Here is a 23,689-nt window from a genome sequence, read left to right on the forward strand (position 1 = left end):
CATCATTAGTACAAAACACTCCTTTTGAACGTACTGTAGCACGAAACCAGGAAACAGAAATAACGAGTTAGTTGAAATGCCTTGATTCTACTCTGAATTGAGATGGGTGAGAGAGAGATGATCCAACCCGCTAGGAAGAGGTGCCCCGGAAGGCTGCGGGGCGCGGAGACCGCGTCCCCGGGGAGGCGCGGCGGAGGGGAGCTCGCCCTCGGGCTCGGGGAAAGGCGCCACCACGAGCGCACGTACCACACCACGCACGCCGCAGCCCTCAGCACGCGCTGCACGCCGACACCCAGTTCGGCCGCGCCTGGCCCCGCCCCGCTCGGTCGCGAGCGGCCTTAGCGGGTTTGGAGCCTCTTTCCCGGCTTCCCCGGCGGTGCTACCGTGACATCACTTCCTGTCGCTGGCGTGCACGTGGGAGGAAGTGCCGGTGCCCGCTACCGCCGCTCCTGCCTGTTTCTCAGGTTACGTTCCTCCGCGGACCCGGCTGCTGCTTCCAGCTGGACCTCCGCTATGGGAGTCCCGGCGTTCTTTCGCTGGCTCAGCCGCAAATACCCGTCCATCATTGTCAACTGCGTGGAAGAGAAGGTGAGGGGCAGAGCCTGGACTGCCACGCTAGAAACTACGCGAGCCCTGCGTGCCTAGGCCGCGGCCCTCCGGGCCAGCTGCCTGCCCCCGCGGCGCGGTGCCCGTCTGCGCCGCCCCGTCGGCCTCGCGGACAGCCGCCGTCCGACGCGCGGTAGGGCGCCGGCATTCTCACTCGGGGCTCCGGGCCAGCGGCCTGGGCGGGGCTAGGGCCGAGCGGGAGCCGAACTGCTCGGGAGGCACTGCCCCCGCCGCTCTTTCCCGGACCGGAAGGCCCCGCCCACGGCTTTGTTTCCTCCGGGCGCCGCGCAGTTTGGGTTTCGGAAGAGGCTGGGAGGTGGTCGGGCCGCCGTCCGCTGTTCCGGTCAGTGAGCTGGTTCAGGCTGCGCGGATGCTGATCCCTAGCCTTTAAGAACCTCGTCAAGTGACTCGGTGGCGAGGTTTTCGTTGTTTACCGGCCGTATCTGAGAGGTTTTCTCACTGTGAGAGAGACCGTTTGGTGCTGTTGTTAGAGCCTACGGTGAAAGCAGCACTTTAAAAAGTCTAGGGCAACGTAGAAGTCTGATCAGCGCCCCTTCCTAAGGTGCCCGACTGCTGGATGGCACGCTCCTTGACATTTTCAGAATTCCTGGATATTCTTGAACGACACTTTCTGTGGTTACTTTGTTAATGTGTATGTAGACTTATGGCCATTCTTGAGTTTTGTATTTATAGTTTCCGTGCTTCCGTCCAAGTTCGATTTTGTACGCTTAATTAGAACTTACGGATCGAGCAGGGTAAGGGCCACATCCTGGGCGCCAGCCCTTCGTTGTTTGAAGGAAGTGCCCGTCTGTCACTGTGAACGGATTTCTTTTGCTTAGGTTGGTTGGTGAGATACTGATTTTTGTTTTAGTCCCTATCCAAGGAGGGAGGAACCAAAAGCATTGTTTTGATGACATGAGATTTCCTTGCGTTTTTCTCAAAGATAAACTGTTTAACTCAATGCTCGTTTCCTTTGTTTTTAAAACTTTTATCAAACTTTATTAACTTTACTTGAACCTCATCACATTTTTATTCTCCAGTGATAACCACTTTTAACTGTTTTGGTTCTAGCTGTAAATGTCATGCTTATACCTGAGTCCTTGGTTTTGAAACTATCTGTTGAATTCTAGCTATGTTAAAAGAGGTTTTGGTCACTTAGGCAGCCCGCCTCCCCTTCCCCGCCCTCCTAATAATAGTAAGTCACATCTTTATTTCTTCTGCTGGTCAACTTTGTAACTTTAAGTAATATGCTTTTTAAAAACAAATTTCCTCTCATATATAAAATATCCTTGATTTTTCACTTTCTGGGGTTAGATATTATCTTTTCTAGCTCTGCTGCCCTTATTCCTCACCCCAAGCTTGTCAAATTAACTTTTGTCCTGTTGGCATCCAATACTAAATTGTCAGGGCTTTGGCTATACAAGTTTGTTTTAAAAAGTGAAAAATCAAATGCTATTGTTGATTATTGTCATTGTGCCGATGCAGTCTATGTATTGTGATTCTGCTTCTTGTGCTACTTTTGCACTTTCTTGGTGTTATTTTTCTCTTTACATGACTCCCCTTCCAAACCATGTTTTATCAGATACTCTCTCAAATCCTCTTTTCTTCTTAGAGACTCCTTGAGGTCTTTATTTCTGTTGCTGTCACAACCTGGTTGTTTAGGCTTTCTGGAAAGCTGCTTGAGATTTTTGAAAAATTCTTTCTGCAGTTGGAGGTACTGTTTTCTAATCATGATCTTTCTGGGCTTAAATCCTTCCTTGGTTTTTCTTAGTTGAATTCTCAAGAGATGCTGTGTGGGATGTGAGTTTTTTGAGTCCATCCTACATTCATGTGCACATGAACAGTCATTAGCCAGCTAAGCATAGAGTTGGAATTTGAAAATTAGTTTCCCTCAAAAGTTTGGAAGCATTTTTTTTTGCTATTATCATCCAGTATTGTCAATGAAAAGTTGAATGTTAATGTGATTTATTTATTTATTTAACCAACACTTAGGTGGTGTTTACCATATACCAGGCACTGTTCGAGGCACTTTACAATTATTAAATCTTTATAACAACCACATGACATTATTATTCTTGTGTTGTTATTGAGAAAACAAACACAGAGGGGTTAAGTAATGTCCTCAAGGTCATTCGGCTAATACATGTTAGAGCTAGTGTCAAATCCAGGAAGAACATGCTCTTAATTTCTATGTTCTGGTTTCATTCTTTTGTAGTTGATCCGTTTTTCTAATTTTAAAGAGATCTTTATCCTTGGTAGTGTAAGCTTTCATGATTTTGTACTTAAGTGTAGATTTTTTAAAATTAAATTTATTTATTTATTTTTAAAAGATTTTATTAGGGAAGGGGGACAGGACTTTATTGGGGAACAGTGTGTACTTGCAGGACTTTTTCCAAGTTAAGTTGTTGTCCTTTCAATCTTAGTTGTGGAGGGCGCAGCTCATCTCCAGGTCCAGTTGCTGTTGTTAGTTGCAGGGGGCACAGCCCACAATCCCTTGTGGGAGTCGAGGAATCGAACTGGCAACCTTGTGGTTGAGAGCCCACTGGCCCATGTGGGAATCCAACCGGCAGCCTTCAGAGTTAAGAGCACGGAGCTCTAACCTCCTGAACCACCGGGCTGGACCCTAAAATTTAAATTCACTTACATCAGTACTTTGCTGACTCGCTGAGTTTGGAGACTTGTCTACTTCAGTTGTAGGGAATGTTCTTTGATTATTTTATGTACTTTTACCTCCTTTTTTCCTGCCCTCTCTGAACTCTGGTCCTCCTAAATTGATTTATTTTTTCTTTTTTCTCTCTGTTCTCTCTCCCCAAACCCACTTCTTTCCCTTTCCCAGCTTTATTGGGGTATAATTGACCTACAATAAACTGCACATATTTAAAGTGTCCAATTGAATACATTCGATGTATGTGTATATTCATGAAACCATCACCACAGTCAAGATAATGAATATCGCAGTAAAACATTCAACCTGCCTCTTTCTTATTTCTTCCTAACACCTCTTCCTGCTACCTATCTTTTAGTCAACTACTGATTTCTGATTCTATAAATACATTTTTATTTTCTACAATTTTATGTAAATGGAATTATACAATACTGTTTTTAACTTTGCTCACTTTTCATTCAATTATTTTGAAATTTATCCACTTTGTTAAATGTATTAATAGTTCATTTCTTTCTATTTGTGAATAGTAGTCTATGTAGCACATATGTGTATGTCACATTTTGTTTATTCATTAACCAGATTGACGAAAATTTGGATTGTTTCCCAGTTTGGGGCGATTTTTTTTTTTAAAACTATGAACATTAGTGTACATCTTTGTGTGTACATATGCTTTCATTTCTTTAGAGAAAATACGTAAGCGTGAAATGGTTGAATTGTATGGTAAGTGCGTGATTATTTAAAAAGAAAAACTTGCCAGATTGTTTTCCGAAGTGGTTGTGCCATTTTACATTGCCCCCAACAGTGTATTAGAGTTCTAGTTGCTCCACTTCCTTGTCAGCACTTAGTATGGTTAGTCTTTTTAGTTTAGCCATTCCAGTGTAGTGTTCTGGTTTTACTTACTGCATTTCCCGGAAAATAAGACCTAGCCGAACAATCAGCTCTCATGCATCTTTTGGAGCAAAAATTAATATAAGACCCGGTGTTATAGTAAAATAATAGTAGTTTTTGCTCCGAAAGACGCATGAGAGCTGATTTTCCGGCTAGGTCTTATTTTCGGGGAAACAGTGTAGCATTTCTGTAGTGACAAATGATGTTGAGCATCTTTTGGGATTTTTATTTGCCTTCCATGTATCTTCTTGAGTGAGGTGTCTTCAGATCATTTGCCCATTTTTTTTTCTATATTCCTTCCCCAATAAATCTTGGCTTCCATCCACCGACATTAATCACTTCGAAATGGCCTGATAATTTATTTAACGTCACTGCTTAATCACTTTATTAAATGTCACTGCTCTTACATGTGAATATTTGCTTTTTATCTCATCTCTGACATCTTCCACAGTTCCTTAATTGGAGAACCCCAACTCTTTTTCAAAAGAATATGAGTTTGTCACTGTGCATCCTATTCGCTATCCCATGCAGTAAACATCAAGTGGTACGTTCCAAGATACAGCAGAAAAACCATTCTCTCGGCCATCTCCCAGTTGATCTTATTGTTTGAAATCCTATCATAGGAAGTTACTGCTATAAACTTAAGTATGGCCCTCTCCAAAATCCCTCCCTTATAAGGGATAACAGTATTTCAACTTTTTTAAAAAATTAAATTTATTGGAGTGATAATGGTTAGTAAAATTACATAGGTTGCAAGTATACATTTCAATATTCATCATTTATATATTGTGTTATGTGCTCACCACCCAGAGTTATTTCTCCTTCTGTCACCATATATTTGACAGCTTTTACCCTCATCTACCACCCTCTCCTCCCCCCTTACTCTCTGGTAACTACTAAACTGTTGTCTGTGCCCATGAGTTTTTGTTTCTTTGTCTTGTTCCTTTGTTGCTTTCAGTTTTATATCCCATGTATGAGTGAAGTCCTATGGTTCTTGACTTTTTCTATCTGATTTATTTCACTTAGCATAAAAATCTCAAGATCTACCCATATTGTCACAAATGGCAGTATTTCATTTTTTCTTATGCTTTTGCCCATTTTTAAGCGGGGGTTTTATTGAACATATTGAGATATTTTTTGCAAGTATTTTTTCTTAACTTGTGGTTTGCCTTTTTACTTTTTAGTGCAAAGAAGAGTAACGTTTTTTAATTTTAATGGTCTGATTTATTTTTTCTTTTATATTCTTGCTTTATGTGTTGTATTTAAGAAATCTTTGCCAAAGCCAAGGTCACTAAGATTTTCTTTTGTGTTTTCTTAGAGATATTTTAGTTCATCCTGTGGTTCCTGTTTTTAGTTTTTAATATGGTGAATTACTTTACATATTACATAGATTTTTAAATGTTGAACCCACCTTGAATTTTGTTGGTAAATCCCACTTGGTTATAATGTATTATTTTTATATACTGTTGGATTCAATTTGGTAACGTTTTCTTGAAAGTGTTTACATTTATGTTCAGAGAGACATTTATGTATGCATGTATTATGCATGTATTTATGTAATACATAATATGTATTACATATTAATAATATTACATAAATAATAAGGTAATTTATGTATTACCTTGAGTTTCAGTTTTCTGACCCTCTTCAGTTTTCTGAGTTCAGATAGAATTGGTTTTATTTCTTCCTTCAGTATTTAGTAGAATTCACCAGTGAAGACATCTGGAAATGAAATTCGGGGGGAAGGTTTTTAGCTATAAATTCACTTCCTTCAGTAGGTAGAGCTATTCAGATTATCTGTGTCTTTTTGAATGAGCTTTTGTAGCTTATATCTTTCACAATTTTTGTTCGTTTCATCTAAGTAGTCAAATTTGTTGACATAAAGTTGTTTGTAGTATTTTATTACTATTCTTTTAATATTGATAGAAAATACAGTGATGTCACCTCTCATTCCTGACACTAATTTTGTCTTTTCTCTTTTGTTATGTATATTTTCCATTATCAGTCTAGCTAGACTGATCTCAACTTTGATTTTTCTCTATTTTTGTTTTGTCTTGTTTTCTTTTTTATTGATTTCTGCTGTTATTTATTTCTTATGTTCACTTTTAGTTTAGCTTGTGTTTCTTCTTGTTTTTTAATCTGAAAGCTGAGGTCATTGCTTTTGTACATTGCTGCTTCTTTGAGTGCCATAAACTGCCTTCTAGGTACTGTTTCAGCTACATGCCACATATATTGACATGTTGTGTTTTCATTTTCATTCAGTAACAAATACTTTCTAATATCCCTTTAACTTCTTTGGCCCATTGGTTATTTAAAGGAGTGCTCTATAATTTTCAAGTATTTTGGGGATTTTTCAGACATTTTTTTTCTGTGGTTGATACCTAATTTAGTTCCCTTGTCAGAGAACATACTTTGCTTAATTTGAATCTTTTTAAAATTTATCTGATTTATTTTATGGCCCAGAATATGGTCTTGGTAAATGTCTCCTTTTGACCTGAAAACGATGCAAGTTCTGTTGTTGAGTGGAATGTTCTATAAATGTCACTACGCTGGTTGATAGAAGAATATGGAAGACTTGAACAGTACTTACTGATTTTCTGTCTCCTTGTTCTATCAGTTACTGATGGGTATGTGGAAGTCTACTATAGTAGTTTTTTGAATTTGTCTATTCTTTTAGTTGTTTTGGTTTTTGCTCCTTGCATTTTGAAGCTCTCTTATTAGATGTGTGAACACTTAGGAGTGTTATGTCTTCTTAATGAATATACATTTTATCATTATAAAATGACTTTACACCTGGTAATCTTTGCTCTGAAATTTACTTTGTCCGATATTAGTATATCCAGATCTCTTGCCTAGTGTTAGCATGGTCTATTTTCATCCATATACTTCTAGCCTGTGTCTTTATAGTCAAAGTATTGGGTTTTGTTTGTTTTGTGGGAGGCAACATAGAGTTGGGTTTTGCTTTTTTATATGTACAATTTGATGAACTCTGCCCTTTTTTGTGGCAAAATATACATAATGTAAAATCTGTCATTTTAACCGTAGAATTCAGTGGCATTAAGTACATTCACAATATGTAAAAATATCACCATTATTCATTTCTAGAACTTTTACATTTATCCCAAGTAGAAACTCTGTACCCATTAAACAATAATTCTCTGTTTTCCCTTCCCCCGTACTTTCTGTCTTAGGAATTTGCTTATTCTAGGTACCTAATACAGAGGGTGCAAAAAAAAAAAATGTATACACATTTTAAGAAAGGAAAAAACTGTATTAAAATTGTAATATATACCAATAACAAAAGATGAATACAAGTCATGTGTATACATTTTTTTTGGCACCCCCAGTATAAGTGGAATCATAATATTTGTCATTTTGGTCTGGCTTATTTCACATAGCATAATGTTTTTTAGGATTCATCAATGTTTAGCATGTTTCAGAGTTTCATTACTTTTTTTTAAAGCTGAATCATGTTATATGCATATGTCACATTTTGTTTGGATACTTCGGTTATTTTTACTTTTTGGCTATTGTGAATAATACTGCTATGAGCACCAAATCAGTGCTTTGGGTATGTACCAATGACTGTTCCATTCTTTTACTTCTTTTGGCTATATACCTATGAGTGGAATTGCTGGATCATATGGTAATTCTGTTTACTTTTTTGAGGAACTGCCAAACCATTTCCTTGTCTCTGCCTTGTAATTGGGGCATTTAGAACATGCAATTTGTTTATCAATATGGTGAGATTGAAATCTGTGGTATTAGTATTTGTTTCCTTCTGTCTCGTTTGTTCTTTGTTTCCATTTTCCAATTCTTCTGATTCTACTGGATTGAGTGTTTTTTATGATCCTACTTTATCTCTTTTCTGCTTTTTTAAATAGTCTTATTTCATTCAACCATCAGTTTCTTCACTCTGTGTTCTTGGCTCATACAGTCTTCCATTTACTCATTAGCTTTCTAATTTTGGAAAATGACTTAAACTCTCCTAAACTCTAAAGAACTGGAGCTTCTTGCATTACACTGCGCTGCTCCCTATAGTCTGTCCTCTAGTCATCTCTGTATGAGAGCTGAAATAAGGCAGTGTCACTTTGACGTAAGCTGGGAATGTGCGTGTTGGCAGGCACATCTCTTTTACTGTTGTGCTAATGTTTGTGAATGACCTCGAGAGAGCCACAAATATTGATTTGGAGGTTACAAAAAAATTTCAGTGAAAGGTGAATTCTCAAATCTGGAATTTGTGAATAATGACTGTCAGGTATATATGTACTACATAGGGTGCTTGTGTGGATTAAATCGATGAATACAAATTAAGTGCTTCCAACAGTGTCTTGCACAGAAGCACTTGGTATTTCAGAATGTTATTTGATAGGTTAATTTTCTGTAGTTTATCCAAGTAAAAGTGGGGATATTTTTGTATCTAACTCTTGGTATCATTGGATAGTATAGAGTTGTGCTGTTTTCATGTAGTGAAATCAGGGTTTCCTACCCTGATTTTTTTCTCTCGCCCTTCTATTTCACTGAGTATTTTTTTTTTTTAATGACAAACATTGCTCTAAGGGCAGGGAGGATAATAATAACCGGGGGTAGGGTAGGGAGTGTTGGTCTCTGACCCTGCATTTTATTTTCTTCAACATGATATATTTTTAAAGCTGGTTATTTTTTTGGCAGTTTTATTGAGCTATGATTCACATACTGTACAGTTCACCCATTTAAAGTCTATAATTCATTGTTTTTTTAATTTCTGTATGTTCACAGATGAATACAACCATCACCACAGTCAATTTTAGAACATTTTCATCACCTAGGAAAGAAACTTGTACCCTATAGCTATCATTCCTTTATCATCTGTCCCCACTTCCTCCATCCCTAAGCAACCACTAATCTACTTTCTGTCTCTATAGATTTCCCTATTCTGACTCTCATGAATGGAATCATGTAGCGTATGGGTTTTTTTATTTGGCTTCTTTCACTTGAAAACATTTTGTTTTTACGGTTACATCTATGCCTGTATCAGTACTTCATTTTTTTTAATGACCAAATAATGTTTCATTGTATGGATATACCACTTTTTGTTTATCCATTTGTGTATCCATGGATATTTGGGTAGTTTCTACCTTTTGACTATTATGAATAATGCTGCTACATTTATGTACAAGTTTCTGTGTGGACATGTTTTCACTTTAGTGACATATGCCTAGGAGTGAAATTGCTGGGTCACATGGTAACTGTGTTTAATTATTTGAGGAATTGCCAGACTGTTTTCCAAAGTGACTGCAACATTTTACCTTCCCACCAGCAGTGTTTGAGGGTTCCAGTTTCTCCACATAATTGCTAACGTTTGTTATCTGATGTTTTTATTTTAGTCATCCTATTGCCCATGCAGTGGTATCTCACTGTGATTTTGATTTGTGTTTCTCTCATGGCTAATGATACTGAGCATCTTTTCATGTGCTTATTGGCAATTTGTATTATCTTCTTTGGAGAAACGTCTTTCAGATTCTTTGCCTATTTTTAAACTGTGTTGTCTTTTTATTATTGAATTGTGAGAGTTTTATATACATGGAGTACAAGTCCTTTATTAGATGCATGACTTGTAAGTTTTTTTTGCCTTTCTGGATAATCTTTCCACTTTCTTGACAGTGTCATTTGAAACAAAAGTTCTTAATTTTGATGAAGTCTAATTTATTTTTGTTGTTGCTTGTGCTTTTGGTGTCCATTGCTAAATTTATGCTTGCGCTTTTGGTGTCCATTGCTAAATTTATGCCTGTGTTTTCTTCAAAAAGTTTAACAGTTTAAGCTCTTAAATTCATTCACATGATCATCTATTTTGAATAAACTGTTACTTATGGTGTAAGGTTAGAGGCTAACTTTATTCTTTTGGGTGTGCTGCTCCAATTTTCACAGTACCGTTTGTTGAAAACTATTCTTTCCTCATTGAATGGCCTCGGTAACCTTGACAAAAATCAGTTGACCATAGGTGTATGGGTTTATTTCTGGTCTTTTAGTTCTGTTCATTGATCTGTATGTTTATCCTCGTATCAGTACCACACTGTTTTGATTACTGTTGCAATGTTGTAAGTTTTGAAATTGAAAAGTATGTCTTCCTATTTAGTCTTCTTTTTCAGGATTATTTTATCAGTTCTGGCTCCCTTGCAATTCCATAGGAATTTTTGAATCAGCTTCAGAGTATAGGTTTTGCATTTCCTTGGTTAATTATTTTAATTATTTAAGTATCCCTGTTTTTGGGATACTACTTAATTTTCTTAATTTTATTTTTGGATTGTTCATAGCAAGAAATTAAATTTTATTAATATTTATTGTATCCTGCAACCTTGCGGAACTCATATTACTTCTAATAGAATTACTTAGGATTTTTTACATACCATGTTTCCCTGAAAAGGATACCTAGCCAGACAATCAGCTCTAATGCATCTTTTGGAGCAAAAAGTAATATAAGACCCAGTATTATATTAATTACATTACATTATTAAATTATACCTTGTCTTAAAGTAAAATATGACCAGGTCTTATATTAATTTTTGCTCCAAAAGATGCGTTAGAGCTGATGGTCCAACTAGGTCTTATTTTTGGGAAAAGATGGTATAAGGTCATGTCAAGCAAAATAGAGATAGTTTTACTTTCTCCATTCTAATATAGATGCTTCTTATTTCTTTTTCATTTTTTCTTTCTTTTTTATTTTTTTTTATTTTTGCTTCATTGCCTTGGCTAGAACCTCCACTACAGGTTAGAATAGAAATAGCAAGAGTGGACATCCTTGTCTCATTCCTGATCTTAAAGGGAAACCATCCACTATGTCATCAAGTATATTAGCTGTTGTTTTTTGTTTGTTTGTTTTGTTTTTGTGGTTGCCCTTTACATTGAGGAACTACTCTTTTATTCCTAGTTTCTTGAGTGTTTCTTTTCCTTAATCAGGAAAAGGATTTTGGGATTTTGTCAAATGCTTTTTCTACATCCATTGAGACGGTGATTTTTGTTTTTCATTCTATTCGAGTGTATCATTTTAATTGTGTTTTGGGTGTTAAACCAACTTTGCATCTCTAGGACAAATCCCACTTGGTCATGGTATATAATTCTTTTTATACAGTGCTGGATTTAGTTAGTATTTTGTTGAGGACTTTTATATCCACGGTTTGAAGAGATACTAATTTGTACTTTTGTTTTCTTGTGACATCTTTTGTCTGGTTTTGGTATCAGGGTAACATTGGCCTCATAAAATGTGTTGGAAGATGTTTCTTCCTCTTGTGTTTTTTAGAAGATTTGTGAAGAATTGGTGTTAATTTTTTCTTAAATGTTTAGTAGAATTTAGCAGTGACATCATCTAAGCCTGGAATTTTCTATGTGGGTAGTTTTTAAATTACCAATTCAGTCTCTTTACTTTTTGCAGTTTTATTCAGATTATCTCTTGAGTCTTTAGTTTGTGTCTTTCTAGTAATTTGTCCATTTCATCTAAGTTACCTAATTTGTTGGTGTACTGTTGTTTGTAGTATTTTTTTGTAATCCTGTTTCTGTAAGGTTGGCAGTAATGTCCTTTCTTTCGTTTCTGATTAGTAATTTGAATCTTTTTCTTTGTCAAACTGACCAAAGATTGGTCAACATTTTCAAAGAACCAGATTTTGGTTTCATAGACTTTTAAAAAAATTATTATCTGTTTTATTAATTTCTGTTTTAATATTTGTTGTTCCTTCCTTCTGCTTGCTTTGGGTTTAGTTTGTTCTAATTTTTCTAGTGTCTTAAGGTGGAAAGTTAGGTTTAAAGGAAATCTTAAACACCAAGTTCTATAAATTGGTGTCTGACTTCCAACTGTAGAAACTCTCGTTCCAGTGGAACCTAAAGCATGATTCATGATTTTTCTATGGCTGCTGTTAAGTACTGTGCAGGCTTAAACAAAAATGCATCTACTTAGCTATTAGTAATAGTAGTGGTGTCTGCCTCACGTTTGAGGAGCCAGAAAGCCTTATAAATTTGACTGGAAAGGTAGGTTGATGTGAAATTCATTTGGGGTGGTTTACTTCAAAACCTGTGGAGTTTTTAATTAATTTATTTTTTGTTAGTTTCAGGTGCACAAAGCAACGTAGTAGACATTCCGACCCCTCATAAAGTACTCAACATTCATTGAATAGCTGCAATGTACCTAGTGCTGCACTATGCACTGAGGCAGAGGTTAGTAAGCCAGTGACCTCCAAGTTTTATAAATAGAGGTTTATGGGAACCCAGCCATACCCATTCATGTCCATGTTGTTTATGGCTGTTTTTACTCTACAAAGGCAGATAGGAGTCGTAACTGAACTCGTGTGGCCAAGTCTAATAGACTTATTTTCTGGCTTCTGGGGAGCATAAAGAAAGTAGGTCTTGATTCTCCTGAGTCTGGTGTCCGCTTGGTGTAGGAGAAAAGAAAATGTGGACTTTGGAGTGTAGAGGTTAGTTAGATGGAGAGGTAGAGAGCCTCCTCCCTTCATAGAGTTTGTTTTTGTTTAGGAGTCATCAAGTTATCTTCTTTGATAGAACCCGAAAATGGACCTCCTACTTTCCTTCCCACTAATCCCATTCACTGCTTTTGATCAAGCCCCTTTTTGCCTGATTCGCAGCATGTACATGTAGAGCCCTGTCTGGTAGCTTCTTCCCTGCTTTGCCCTTTTGATATCCTTTTCTCCCAGTTATAAATACGAATTGAAGCCCTGTCTCATTCCTTCTCCTCTCTGTCAAAGATAACCACTGTTCTGACATTGGTGTTTATCAATCATTCCCTTGCTTTTCTCTATGCTTTCACAGTATGTGTATTCGTACATGAACAATACCTAATATTGTTTTGTCTATTTTATAACTTTCTATAAGTGGTATACTGTGTGTTTTATTCTGCAGCTTGCTTTTTTGGCTCAGCAATATATTTGTGATGATCCTGCTCTATTTCTTTGAATGTCATTTGTATCTGGCATTCCAGTATATGAATATACCATAGTTTAATTCACTCAGTGAGCTCTTTTTTCCCTAAGCTTTTTTATTTTTTAAGTTTTATTGAGCTGTAATTTATATATCATAAAGTTCACCCATTTGAAGTATACAATTCAGTGATTTTTAGTATATATAGAGTTGTACAACAATTACCATTATCTAATTTTAGAACATTTTCCTCACTCCCAAAAGAAATAATGTACACATTTGCAGTCACTTCCTATCTCCCTCACCCTTGCCCTGCCCTGAGATTGAGGTTAATCTATTTGTCTAGATTTATCTTCTGAAACATATAAATGGGGTCTTTTATGGTCTGTTGGGACTAGCTTTCACTTAGCAGGATGTTTGTGAGGTTCATCCATGATGTAGCACATACATGATGAGCTTTTAAATTATTCAAAAATTTTTACTATTACAAGTGATGCTTTGTATTTATTGGGGAACTGTTAATTTTAAAATGACTTCTAGTATTAGTAATAGTAAAAATCTGATCTCATATTCTTATCATTTGCTGAAGCTCTGTAAGAAAAAGACAAAGGTATAATGTTCAATACAGAAATATAACAGAGGGCCTCCAGGAGTGAGTAAGGCACAGTCCTTACCCTTTGAAGAACTCACAGTGTAGCTGGGTTAGAATGACAAATTAATTATAAAACCATGGAAGTGTTTCAAGTGAATAAGCAAAATTCTGAGGAAATGCAGGCTGAGCCGTTAGTTTTTTGGGAGATGTGTGAAAAGTGTTATAAAATGAGTGACATTCGATCTCAGTCATGGAAAATTATTTCAGGAAGTGGGTATTGGCCGGGAGAAAGAAGGAGAAGCAGTGTGCAAAGGCAGGGAGAAATGAAAGAGCGTTTTCAGGCAACTTACAAGAGAAGTGGATGCCTGATGGATATTGAGGCAGGATAGGAGACTAGTAAGGGTCCAGGCTCATTGGTGTGTACCTGCTATGGGATACATTGGACCAATTAGGCAAGATTAAGCCACATTTGTATTTTAGAAAGAAAACTGACAGCATTGAGGTGGGCTGGCGACAGGAGAGTCTAGAGGTGGGGCAGTCCATATGAAGACTGTTCTAATCTTTTAGGTGAGAGGTGATACCCTGATGTTGATAATGGTAATGGGAATAAGAGAAGATGAAGTTGAGGGGCATTTTTCAGATTAAATTGATAATGGGTGGTGAGGGAAAAGAATACTAAGATAATTCCCATGGTTTCTCACTTGAACAACTAAATGAATTGAGAATTTGATAAATATGCCCCACAAAATTAATTTGTGTTGGAAACTATCACTTTCTATAGATGAAATATCTGTTTTAGTTTGCTTTAAGGAGTGAAATAACTTCTTACTTTATAATCCAACTCAGAAATGAAACAGGTTCATACTAAGCCTGGGAAGCTTTAAATTTAGATTTGAACAATCAAACTACTACTAATTATCACTTCCTCATAGCCAAAAGAATGCAATGGTGTAAAGATTCCTGTTGATGCCAGTAAACCTAATCCAAATGATGTGGAGTTTGATAATCTGTATTTGGATATGAATGGAATCATCCACCCCTGTACTCATCCTGAAGACAAGTACGTAACCCGTTTTTGTCACTGATACCACAGGTTACAGAAGAGTACGGTATTGTATATTACATTGTTTGCTTGTTATTATAGACCAGCACCAAAAAATGAAGATGAAATGATGGTTGCAATTTTTGAGTACATTGACAGACTTTTCAATATTGTAAGACCAAGACGACTTCTCTACATGGCAATAGATGGTGTGGTAAGTGCTAAAATAATTAACTTAGAATCCTTCATTTTTGTTTTTGCTGTGCTCCCAGTGTCTAGAATGAAAGTCAGCTAAATAGTGAAAAATGTTGACCGTGGTAAATTTAAGAAAGCCAGCCTCATTCTTCAGTTCTTCATTCAAACATGGTTTGGTCCAGTTACTGTGAGATGCTGGGGATATTGCTTTTGAAGGGTTTACCACTAAGAGACATAAGTAAACGACCAGACAGAGACATAAGTAAACGAGTGAGGTTATTAATTAATGGGCTTTATAACCCATGCAAGGTATTGAGGGAAGACGGAGTCAGTGCTATTCAGGAAGTTAAGAGACAGAGAGGAGGTGACTTCTGTCCTAATCATTGAAGGATAAAGAAGAATTGGAGATTGGTGGGTAGTGGAGGGGAATGGACGGGACAGATGTGGGGAAGGAGGACCTTCCAGATTTCTCAGGTGTGCCAGGTAAACACACTTCCATGCCTTTGACCACACTGACACATGGGCAACTGCAGGTATTTTAGATTGGAAAGGGAAGTAGAGCAGTGACTTGAAAAGGCCTCACCTGCCACACTCAGGAGTTTGGATTTCATCCTATAGGCAGTGAGTAGTCATCAAAATGATTTAAGAGGGGAATAACTTAGTGACCTATGATAACGATACAAGTAGCTTCTGTTATAAATGATCAGCAAACTACATACCAGGTTTTAAGGAAAAATAAGGTAAATCATAACCGTAAATTTATTTAGCCATATGCAAATAGATTTTCTTTCTTTTAGATTTAGTAACCCTAGTGACGAATGGAACGATTTTGAAAATCCAGAAAGTTTTGGGTCGAAGAAGGTTAACTTTTCTGTGGGGTTCTATTTACTCAGTGAAAAATCTTAGATGCCTGATAACTTGTTAAGTTGCAGTTAAAGTAAAGAATACAGGGAACAGGAATATGTCTTACTTGTAGGATGTTCCAATTCACATTCAGCTAAATTTCTTGAAGGAAATCTTTAACTTTACTCCAGTGTGCCCTTACTGCTAGATCAAGCATAAAATGTGTGCATATTTGTATGCATATGTACACGCATATGCCTATAACACATTTTTTAAAGATATAAGTGTACATCTTAGAATTTGGTATTTGAAAGAGATTAGGTGGTCCCATTTTACAGGAAAGGATGCTATTTAAAGAGAATACAAAATAACTTATTTTAGATGAAGACAGGATACTTCAGAGCCCCTTCCAATCACAAAACTCAGTTCAATAATTTCACAGCCTTACAGTCCAATTCACTTTGTTCAAGCTTATCCAGCGATTTAAATTATATTTGGTTAGAGTGTTTTAAAAGTACTTTTGGTTAAAACTTTCTTCCCTTTCTAATTGCTGTGCCTTACTATAGAGACAGAATAGTAATTATGAGCCTCATTGTGGGAAATACAAAATAGAAGTGCCATACATATCAAGAAGTAGCTTTCTTTTGCTTTTATGGGCTATTGTAAATCCCGTTTGGAGACCATCCTTCGTTTTAGACTTGGACATAGGGAAGTTCTTCCTGATCCTGGTTCTGTAGAAACTATTCATTACACGCAGGCTGGGTCTTAGTAGAATGAGCTTTCCTTGTTGGGAAACGATACACCAGTGGCACTGTTGTTAGGCTATGAGCTCTGCAGTGGTAAGTGTTGTGGTTTCATAGGATGTTTGTCCATTTGACGTGCTACTCACTTTCCTGAATGAGGTCAGCTTTTAGGTTCTTGGTCCAAATTTAAGTTCTCAGGATCTACTGTTTGTGACAAAAGGATTGTTAAACGTACTACTTACTTTTCCCGTCTTAGTGTACTATTTTTATCAGAACAACTGATTCAAAATAATGTACAGATTTAATGAATATTTTGAATAGTATTATTTGAATATGAAATACATGTTTTCAGGCACCGCGTGCTAAAATGAACCAACAGCGTTCAAGGAGGTTCAGAGCATCAAAAGAAGGAATGGAAGCAGCAGTAGAGAAGCAGCGAGTCAGGGAAGAAATATTGGCAAAAGGTAAAGAATATGTTTCTTGAAGTTAGACTTTTTACATGATGTATGGAGAAGGGGATGGGTGGCAGCTTTTTTTAAAGAATAGGTGAAGTTTTCATTTAACAAGGATCCCAGAATATTCAAGGAAAATTTATGTTCACTGTTGAGGGAAAGTAGTTCATGGAACCCTTTACTCCCATTAATAAGCCTGTTCATTTCCACACCCTATAGTCAAAGGGAAACTTAGGAATAAAAGGAGGGCATTCTGGTAGGGAGAGCACGTTGTCGATACCTTTCAGGGCGAGTGCAGTTCTTCCGCTAACTTTTATGTATCTATAAAATAGAAATACACTAAGAGTGCTTGTTTTTTCTACGGGAAGCTGTTAGAAAGCTACATTCCCGTAAACATTTTTCACAAATAGTCTTGATGGCTTGCTTATTGCTTCCCCTTAGAACTCAGGTCTATATGAGGAGGCCTGAGATGATGTGATTCATATTTATAGGCTTTCATCAAGTCATGCACACTTTCAATATAGGCTGATGCAGCAGGTGCTGAAGCCATGAGGTACCCAGAGTTCCCTCATTGCGGGGAAGAGTGGGGGTTAAATGGAATGAGGTAATCTTTGCAATTCCCCAAAGTCTTGAAATTCCTGATGGGTACATGGGTAGGAGTTGACTAAGTCTCAGGAGGAAGGTCAGGGGTCCTGATGCTCACTGGGACTGGTTCTCCTCCAAGATACCTGTGGGTGAGATGGGGTGTGATTGTCACAGGATGATTTGTTGGGTGTTTTGTTGCATAAGGCAATATGATAGATCAGGAAAGCCTTATTTATTGGCTTTAGACATTGTACTTGGCAGTTGGAAAAAAAGATACCATAGTGTAATCAGCTCAGGCCAGCAATTATGATAAATTTTTCTGTTATTTTAATTTGATGGATGTATGCAAGTATATAGTTTAGTTGCAACTTGTAATACTCTAAAACCTGTTTGTATTTATAACAGATTGTCTTTGATTTTGAAGATGTCTTCTTTCTTGAAGATGTTATGGAATATATTTGTATCTTGAAAAAACTAATCAGTGGTAGAGGAAAAAAAGGATTATTATTACCATCTAGCTGACAATTTTATTTATCAAATAAAGCTGTTTGATAAACTCAGCATTTTAATTTTGTTTTTCTAAAACACCTTTATCTTAAGAGCTTATGAAAATTAGAACCCCTAACCCCGTGTGTGTGCGTGCATTGCTGCTGCAGAAGGCATTGGGAAGAATGTCATAATTTTTATATTTTAATGTAATGTTATAGTGTCTTTTGTGTATCGTATGTTGTTTGACAGTCATGTTAAAGCTTCATATAAATTTTGAGGGGAGGAATCTTATTTTCCTCCCAAAAGGGAAAACGTTGTTCCTCAAGTGACAACATTTCTCTTTCTTTTGTATTTGAACTTCTTGTTATTGTTTGTCTGGCTTGATATTGAATAATTTAGCTTCCTTTTTATGGGGAGAGCAAAGCATTGCCTCTTTTTCTCTAGGTGGCTTTCTTCCTCCAGAAGAAATAAAAGAAAGATTTGATAGCAACTGTATTACACCAGTAAGTAGTCTCAAACATTGCTACCTATTGTTAACTCTTGTATGATATGTTAATTTATTTCCTTCTATCATTTTAGGGAACTGAGTTCATGGACAATCTTGCTAAATGCCTTCGCTATTACATAGCTGATCGTTTAAATAATGACCCCGGGTGGAAAAATTTGACAGTAAGTTTTGCATTTTGATACTTAAGGAAGAATAGGGTGATCATAGCTGTACTTTGGTATGACTGATGCTATTTGTCCGTTCACCCCCCTGCCCCCATAAAATGTTAGTTGACAGTCAGAAGAAAGAGAAGTTTCCAGGGTTATTGGAAATGGGATGCCTTGCATAGTCCAATTTTAGACAGCTGAATTTTCTCTCAGTGCCAATTTTGTCCTCTTACTGGGACTTACGATTTAAAATATATATATGTATGTGTATATACACACATATACACATACGCTATACATATATACACGTATATGTATATATATTTTTAAAATATATATGTATTATGTATTTAATTTATATTACATATAAATAAATAAAAAAAAAATATATATATATATACGTGAAAATTTCTTTTATTACCGTATTTCCCCGAAAATAAGACCTAGCCGGTCCATAGGCTGTAATGTGTCTTTTGGAGCAAAAATTAATATAAGACCCAGTCTCATTTTAATATAAGACTGGGTCTTACATAATATAATCATATAATAAATATAATATAAAATATAATATAATGTCGGGTCTTATGTTAATTTTTGCTCCAAAAGATGCATTAGAGCTGATGGTCCGGGTAGGTCTTATTTTCAGGAAAACACGGTAGAAATTTACAACAAGATTAAAGTTGTGGGGCTGCCTTTAAAAAAAATGGCTTTGTTCTCAAGTATTTAAGTAAAATTTAAATGAGCTTTTATGTAATTGTAGGTTTCTAGGCTTTTTTCCCTATTAATTCGATATGGCAGTTTGTATTTAACGGGTATCTTTTATCGGCTACCCCAGGGCTTGATAGGTGTGGTTCAGCGCTACACCCTTTGGTAGCTGTGAAATAGTAGAAACTTGTGAACTGGTCAGGTTTCCTAATGGGTAGGTTTGACCCAGATGTTTCATTGTTTTCTATTTTATGTGGTAAGTTAATCAGTGAAACAGTTTGGGTATTTAATACACACAGACTCTCACACACATAACTCATTAAGAAAAATTGCTAATAAATAACACTATCTGAATAGAGTTATCTCAATTTACTTTTAAGATATTCAATTCTATTGATCTTTGTGCCAGAAAATTAGGATGAGCTGAAAGTGTTAAAAACTTTTTTATAGGTTATTTTGTCTGATGCTAGTGCTCCTGGTGAAGGAGAACATAAAATCATGGATTACATTAGAAGACAAAGAGGTAAAACTCACTTGTAAATATTTGATTATATGTTCTACTGAAAAAAAAAAAGATAAGCCATTACATAGAAAATATTTGGTAAAATGTGATATTCCTGTGGTATAAAATATATTTATATAAATATATATGTTTTCCCCCTCTTTAGCTCAGCCTAACCATGACCCAAACACTCATCATTGCTTATGTGGAGCAGATGGTAAGTTTCTTTTTTGGGATGTAATTCTCTTGGATTAAACCATAGTAAGTCGGTGGGTTGCTGTGTAGTAATGGATTTACCCATGGTTGCCTGGAAATTCTGAAGTGCCTTGCTTATTTTATGTTTGAGAGGGAACTAGTATTGAGTTGTTGTTTAATCTATAATTATTAATTCACCTATCTTTAACTTTTTTACATTAAAATCTTTTGATATTGCTACACATACCTATAAAATGGAAAATTTCCCAAGTGTTGAAAATTTCCCAAGTGTTTAGACTACCACTCAGGAGAGTGGTAGTCTAAATTCTAGGCACATGAAGTTATATGGAGGACATTTTGTTGGCTGACAACTGCTAGGAAGTGTTTGGCTTTTTGGCTTTGCCGTCTCTGTGTACTCTTTTGGATTTTTCTTTGTGCTGGTGTCTTCTGTTATGGTAATGTCCTGTGTCTTTGCTTATGGTAAGGATTATGTCAAAGTGCTCACTGTGCTGTATTTTGTCCTTATTGATCGATAGCTGATCTCATCATGCTCGGCCTTGCTACACATGAACCCAACTTTACCATTATTAGAGAAGAATTCAAACCAAACAAACCCAAGCCATGTGGTCTTTGTAATCAGTTTGGACATGAGGTCAAAGATTGTGAAGGTTTGCCGAGAGAAAAGAAAGGAAAGGTAAGAACTTTGAGATGGTAGTTGCCTTATTTTAAAATTTTTTGTTTTTTAAAATTGTGATAAAATATACATAACACAAAATATACAGTGTTAGCCATTTTTAAGTGTACAGTTCAATGGCAAGTATATTCAGGTCACCTCATTTTTTAAATGGATAGAGAACACACTGTGGTTGGATTTTTACCTACTGCTCTGTTACCCCTCACAGAGATGTATTTTTAAAACCTCTTTAAAGTAAACATACAATTAAAAGAACACTCATTCTTTCTATTCTCTACTTTTTCTAGCATATCTACATATAGTGTAGATATTATAGGTAATAATGCCCATTGAACATGATTTGATTGTAGAAGTCATTTGTTTCAAATGGTTGTTTTTCTTAAAAAAAAACAACAGGTAGGAAATATACTAAATGTTCACAGAGAAGGATCTAGAGGCATTTGCATCAAAATACTAATATTGGTTGGGTATGGGTCAGGAGTTGGCAAACTACAGCCCTTCATATTTGGCCTCTGAGCTAAGAGTGATTTTTTCACATATTTAAAGGGTTGTAAAAAACAAAATGAAACATAAAACATTATGCAGCAGAGACCATATGTGACCCCGACAGGCTAAACTATTTGCTGTCTATGCCTTTGTTAAAACAAAACATAACAAAACAAAAAAATGCTGATCCCCTGTGTAGGTGATTGGGATTATGGGTAATTTTTATTTTTAAAATGGTTTGATGAGTTGTTTTTTTATTTAATAATTGTAATTTAAAATGAATCTTACTTTAGAATAAGCTGTATTTATTTGGTTGGAAAAAAATGTACAGGATTTAGAGTAGACTTGTTTAACCTTTACTCCCCTTCTTGCAGCACGATGAACTTGCAGATAGTTTTCCTTGCTCAGAGGGAGAGTTTATCTTCCTTCGTCTTAATGTTCTGCGTGAGGTACGTAGCAATAATCATTGGAATTGGCACTCTAAAACAGGGTGTCTTTTGATAGCTTTAATAGTATTCCTTTTTGGTTGTAGTATTTGGAAAGAGAGCTCACCATGGCCAGCCTACCGTTCACTTTTGATGTTGAAAGGAGCATTGATGACTGGGTCTTCATGTGCTTCTTTGTAGGAAATGACTTCCTTCCTCACCTGCCATCGTTAGAGATTAGGTATGTGTGTTCCTGTAATTTTTCAAGTTATTGTGTTAGCCTCTTTGCCTTTATAGCCCATGCTGATCCTAATGCATAATGTTTGTTTCCTGGTGGCAGGGAAGGTGCAATTGACCGTTTGGTTAACATATACAAAAATGTGGTACACAAAACTGGGGTAAGTTCACTCTTGAATAATTTCAAAACAGAAATATTTGCTTTTATACGATCATTTTACATGTATTTTATCACTTACAGGGTTACCTTACAGAAAGTGGTTATGTCAATCTGCAAAGAGTACAGATGATCATGTTAGCAGTTGGTGAAGTTGAGGATAGCATTTTTAAAAAGAGAAAGGATGATGAGGTAAAGTGTTTCTATTGCAGTAGCTAAATTGCTCCTATCTCTAATAGGCTTTGATGATCCTGTGATTGTACTTTTAACCTCTTTGAGAGCATTGTTATATCATTACAGAATATAAAACACCAATGTAATCATGAGTGGTCAGTGCTTTCATTATTTTATAAAGGTTATGATACTTGCTGTGTGGAACTATGTATTGCACACTGTGGGAGCTGCATTATCATTTTTTCACTCTTCATAAGTTTAGTTAAGATATAAACCCAAATGCCTGTCTACTCAGTAGGATGTGAAATGAGGGTTCCATGTTACACAAATGCTGGGGTTGAACTAGTAGCTGCCATGTTAGTACTAAATCTTTATGCTCTGGAAGATAGGTTAAGAGCTAGGAACTCTGTATTTTAGTAATAAAACGTAGGGGGTGTGGGTTGGATTGCATCAGCCAAGGCAGATGGTTGCATCTCTGAGTACGAAATGTAAACATAAAAGAAGGAAATAAAAAAGTGCCTGGAAATTTATTACATATGATAGGCTGAGGGCTTAGGTGAGAAGTCCAAGTTTTTGGCTTGGGAGTTTTCTGCTGCCATTCACTGAGGGTTAGGGTGGCGACAAGGTAGAAATCGAGTTTAATTTTGGAGATACTGAGTTTGAGGGACACTTCAAGTACTCAGGACACCTGAGAGGAGAAAAATCCATGAAGCAATTTGATGGATGTTTGTAAAGCTTATGGCAGAAGTTGTTTTTTTGTGTATTTTTTTAAATTGAAGTTAATTGGGATGACAATTGTTAGTAAAGTTACATAGGTTTCAGGTGTACAACTCTGGGGCAAAAGTTTTTTGAAAGGAGATTTTAGAACTATTAGCTGGGAGGTACTTCAAGTCATGAATGTGAACTTGAAATCCCTGTGAACTTGTATGGAGTGAAAGCGCCTCCAACAGAAACCTTGAGAAGTGTGGACACTTGAGAAAGAGGAGCCAGTTCTAGAGAGAGAGAAGGAGCTATTGGTACTGAGATGTCAGGGTGAGATGGACAGGCCCCTAGTCCTCTGCCAGGATTTAACGGCTCTGGTGTGTTAGTGGGGTAGAAGGGCAGCAGCCTGGAGGCAGAGTGGGTTGGAGGGTGATTGGGGGGGAATGGCAAGGGAGATAAGCAATGGGAAAAATGAGCGAATAGTAGTAGTTTCTTACTGAAGGAAATCCTTTTGAAAACTGACTTTATAAAAAGTCATATGCCTATTTTGAGCAAATAGCCACGAAATAATATTGCTGTATTGCTTCATGACCTCCTGACAGATTAATACACATCATCGTATCTGACAAGATTTCATATTTTCTTCAATTTTAAGTACTGTAGCTAGTGACCTCTTATTTAAGTAAAAGAGTTAACTGTAAGCATTTTTTCCAAAGACTTTGGTACTTGGTAATCTTCTTATGTGATGACAAGAATT

At 36.5% G+C, this 23,689-nt stretch overlaps 1 protein-coding gene across 3 annotated transcripts in view; it reads left to right on the forward strand.

The window, feature by feature from the left end:
- Nucleotides 1–390: 390 nt before the first annotated feature.
- The window catches only part of XRN2 (5'-3' exoribonuclease 2), a 78,534-nt gene continuing 55,235 nt past the window's right edge, over nucleotides 391–23,689 (forward strand). The window contains exons 1-13 of one of the 3 annotated variants that reach the window (XM_081034077.1): nucleotides 391–588; nucleotides 14,585–14,712; nucleotides 14,797–14,908; nucleotides 16,828–16,939; nucleotides 18,446–18,504; nucleotides 18,581–18,670; nucleotides 19,811–19,883; nucleotides 20,029–20,079; nucleotides 20,594–20,751; nucleotides 21,612–21,686; nucleotides 21,770–21,903; nucleotides 22,003–22,060; nucleotides 22,141–22,248. In XM_081034077.1, the coding sequence (XP_080890203.1) occupies nucleotides 514–588; nucleotides 14,585–14,712; nucleotides 14,797–14,908; nucleotides 16,828–16,939; nucleotides 18,446–18,504; nucleotides 18,581–18,670; nucleotides 19,811–19,883; nucleotides 20,029–20,079; nucleotides 20,594–20,751; nucleotides 21,612–21,686; nucleotides 21,770–21,903; nucleotides 22,003–22,060; nucleotides 22,141–22,248 (1,233 nt within the window). In that variant the 5' untranslated portion in view covers nucleotides 391–513. The remainder of the gene's footprint in view (nucleotides 589–14,584; nucleotides 14,713–14,796; nucleotides 14,909–16,827; nucleotides 16,940–18,445; nucleotides 18,505–18,580; nucleotides 18,671–19,810; nucleotides 19,884–20,028; nucleotides 20,080–20,593; nucleotides 20,752–21,611; nucleotides 21,687–21,769; nucleotides 21,904–22,002; nucleotides 22,061–22,140; nucleotides 22,249–23,689) is intronic. The other 2 variants (XM_081034078.1, XM_081034079.1) reach the window with 2 other exon arrangements.

Source organism: Rhinolophus hipposideros (genome assembly GCF_964194185.1).
Source record: "Rhinolophus hipposideros genome assembly, chromosome: 22".
In the NCBI taxonomy this organism is placed as follows: domain Eukaryota; kingdom Metazoa; phylum Chordata; class Mammalia; order Chiroptera; family Rhinolophidae; genus Rhinolophus; species Rhinolophus hipposideros.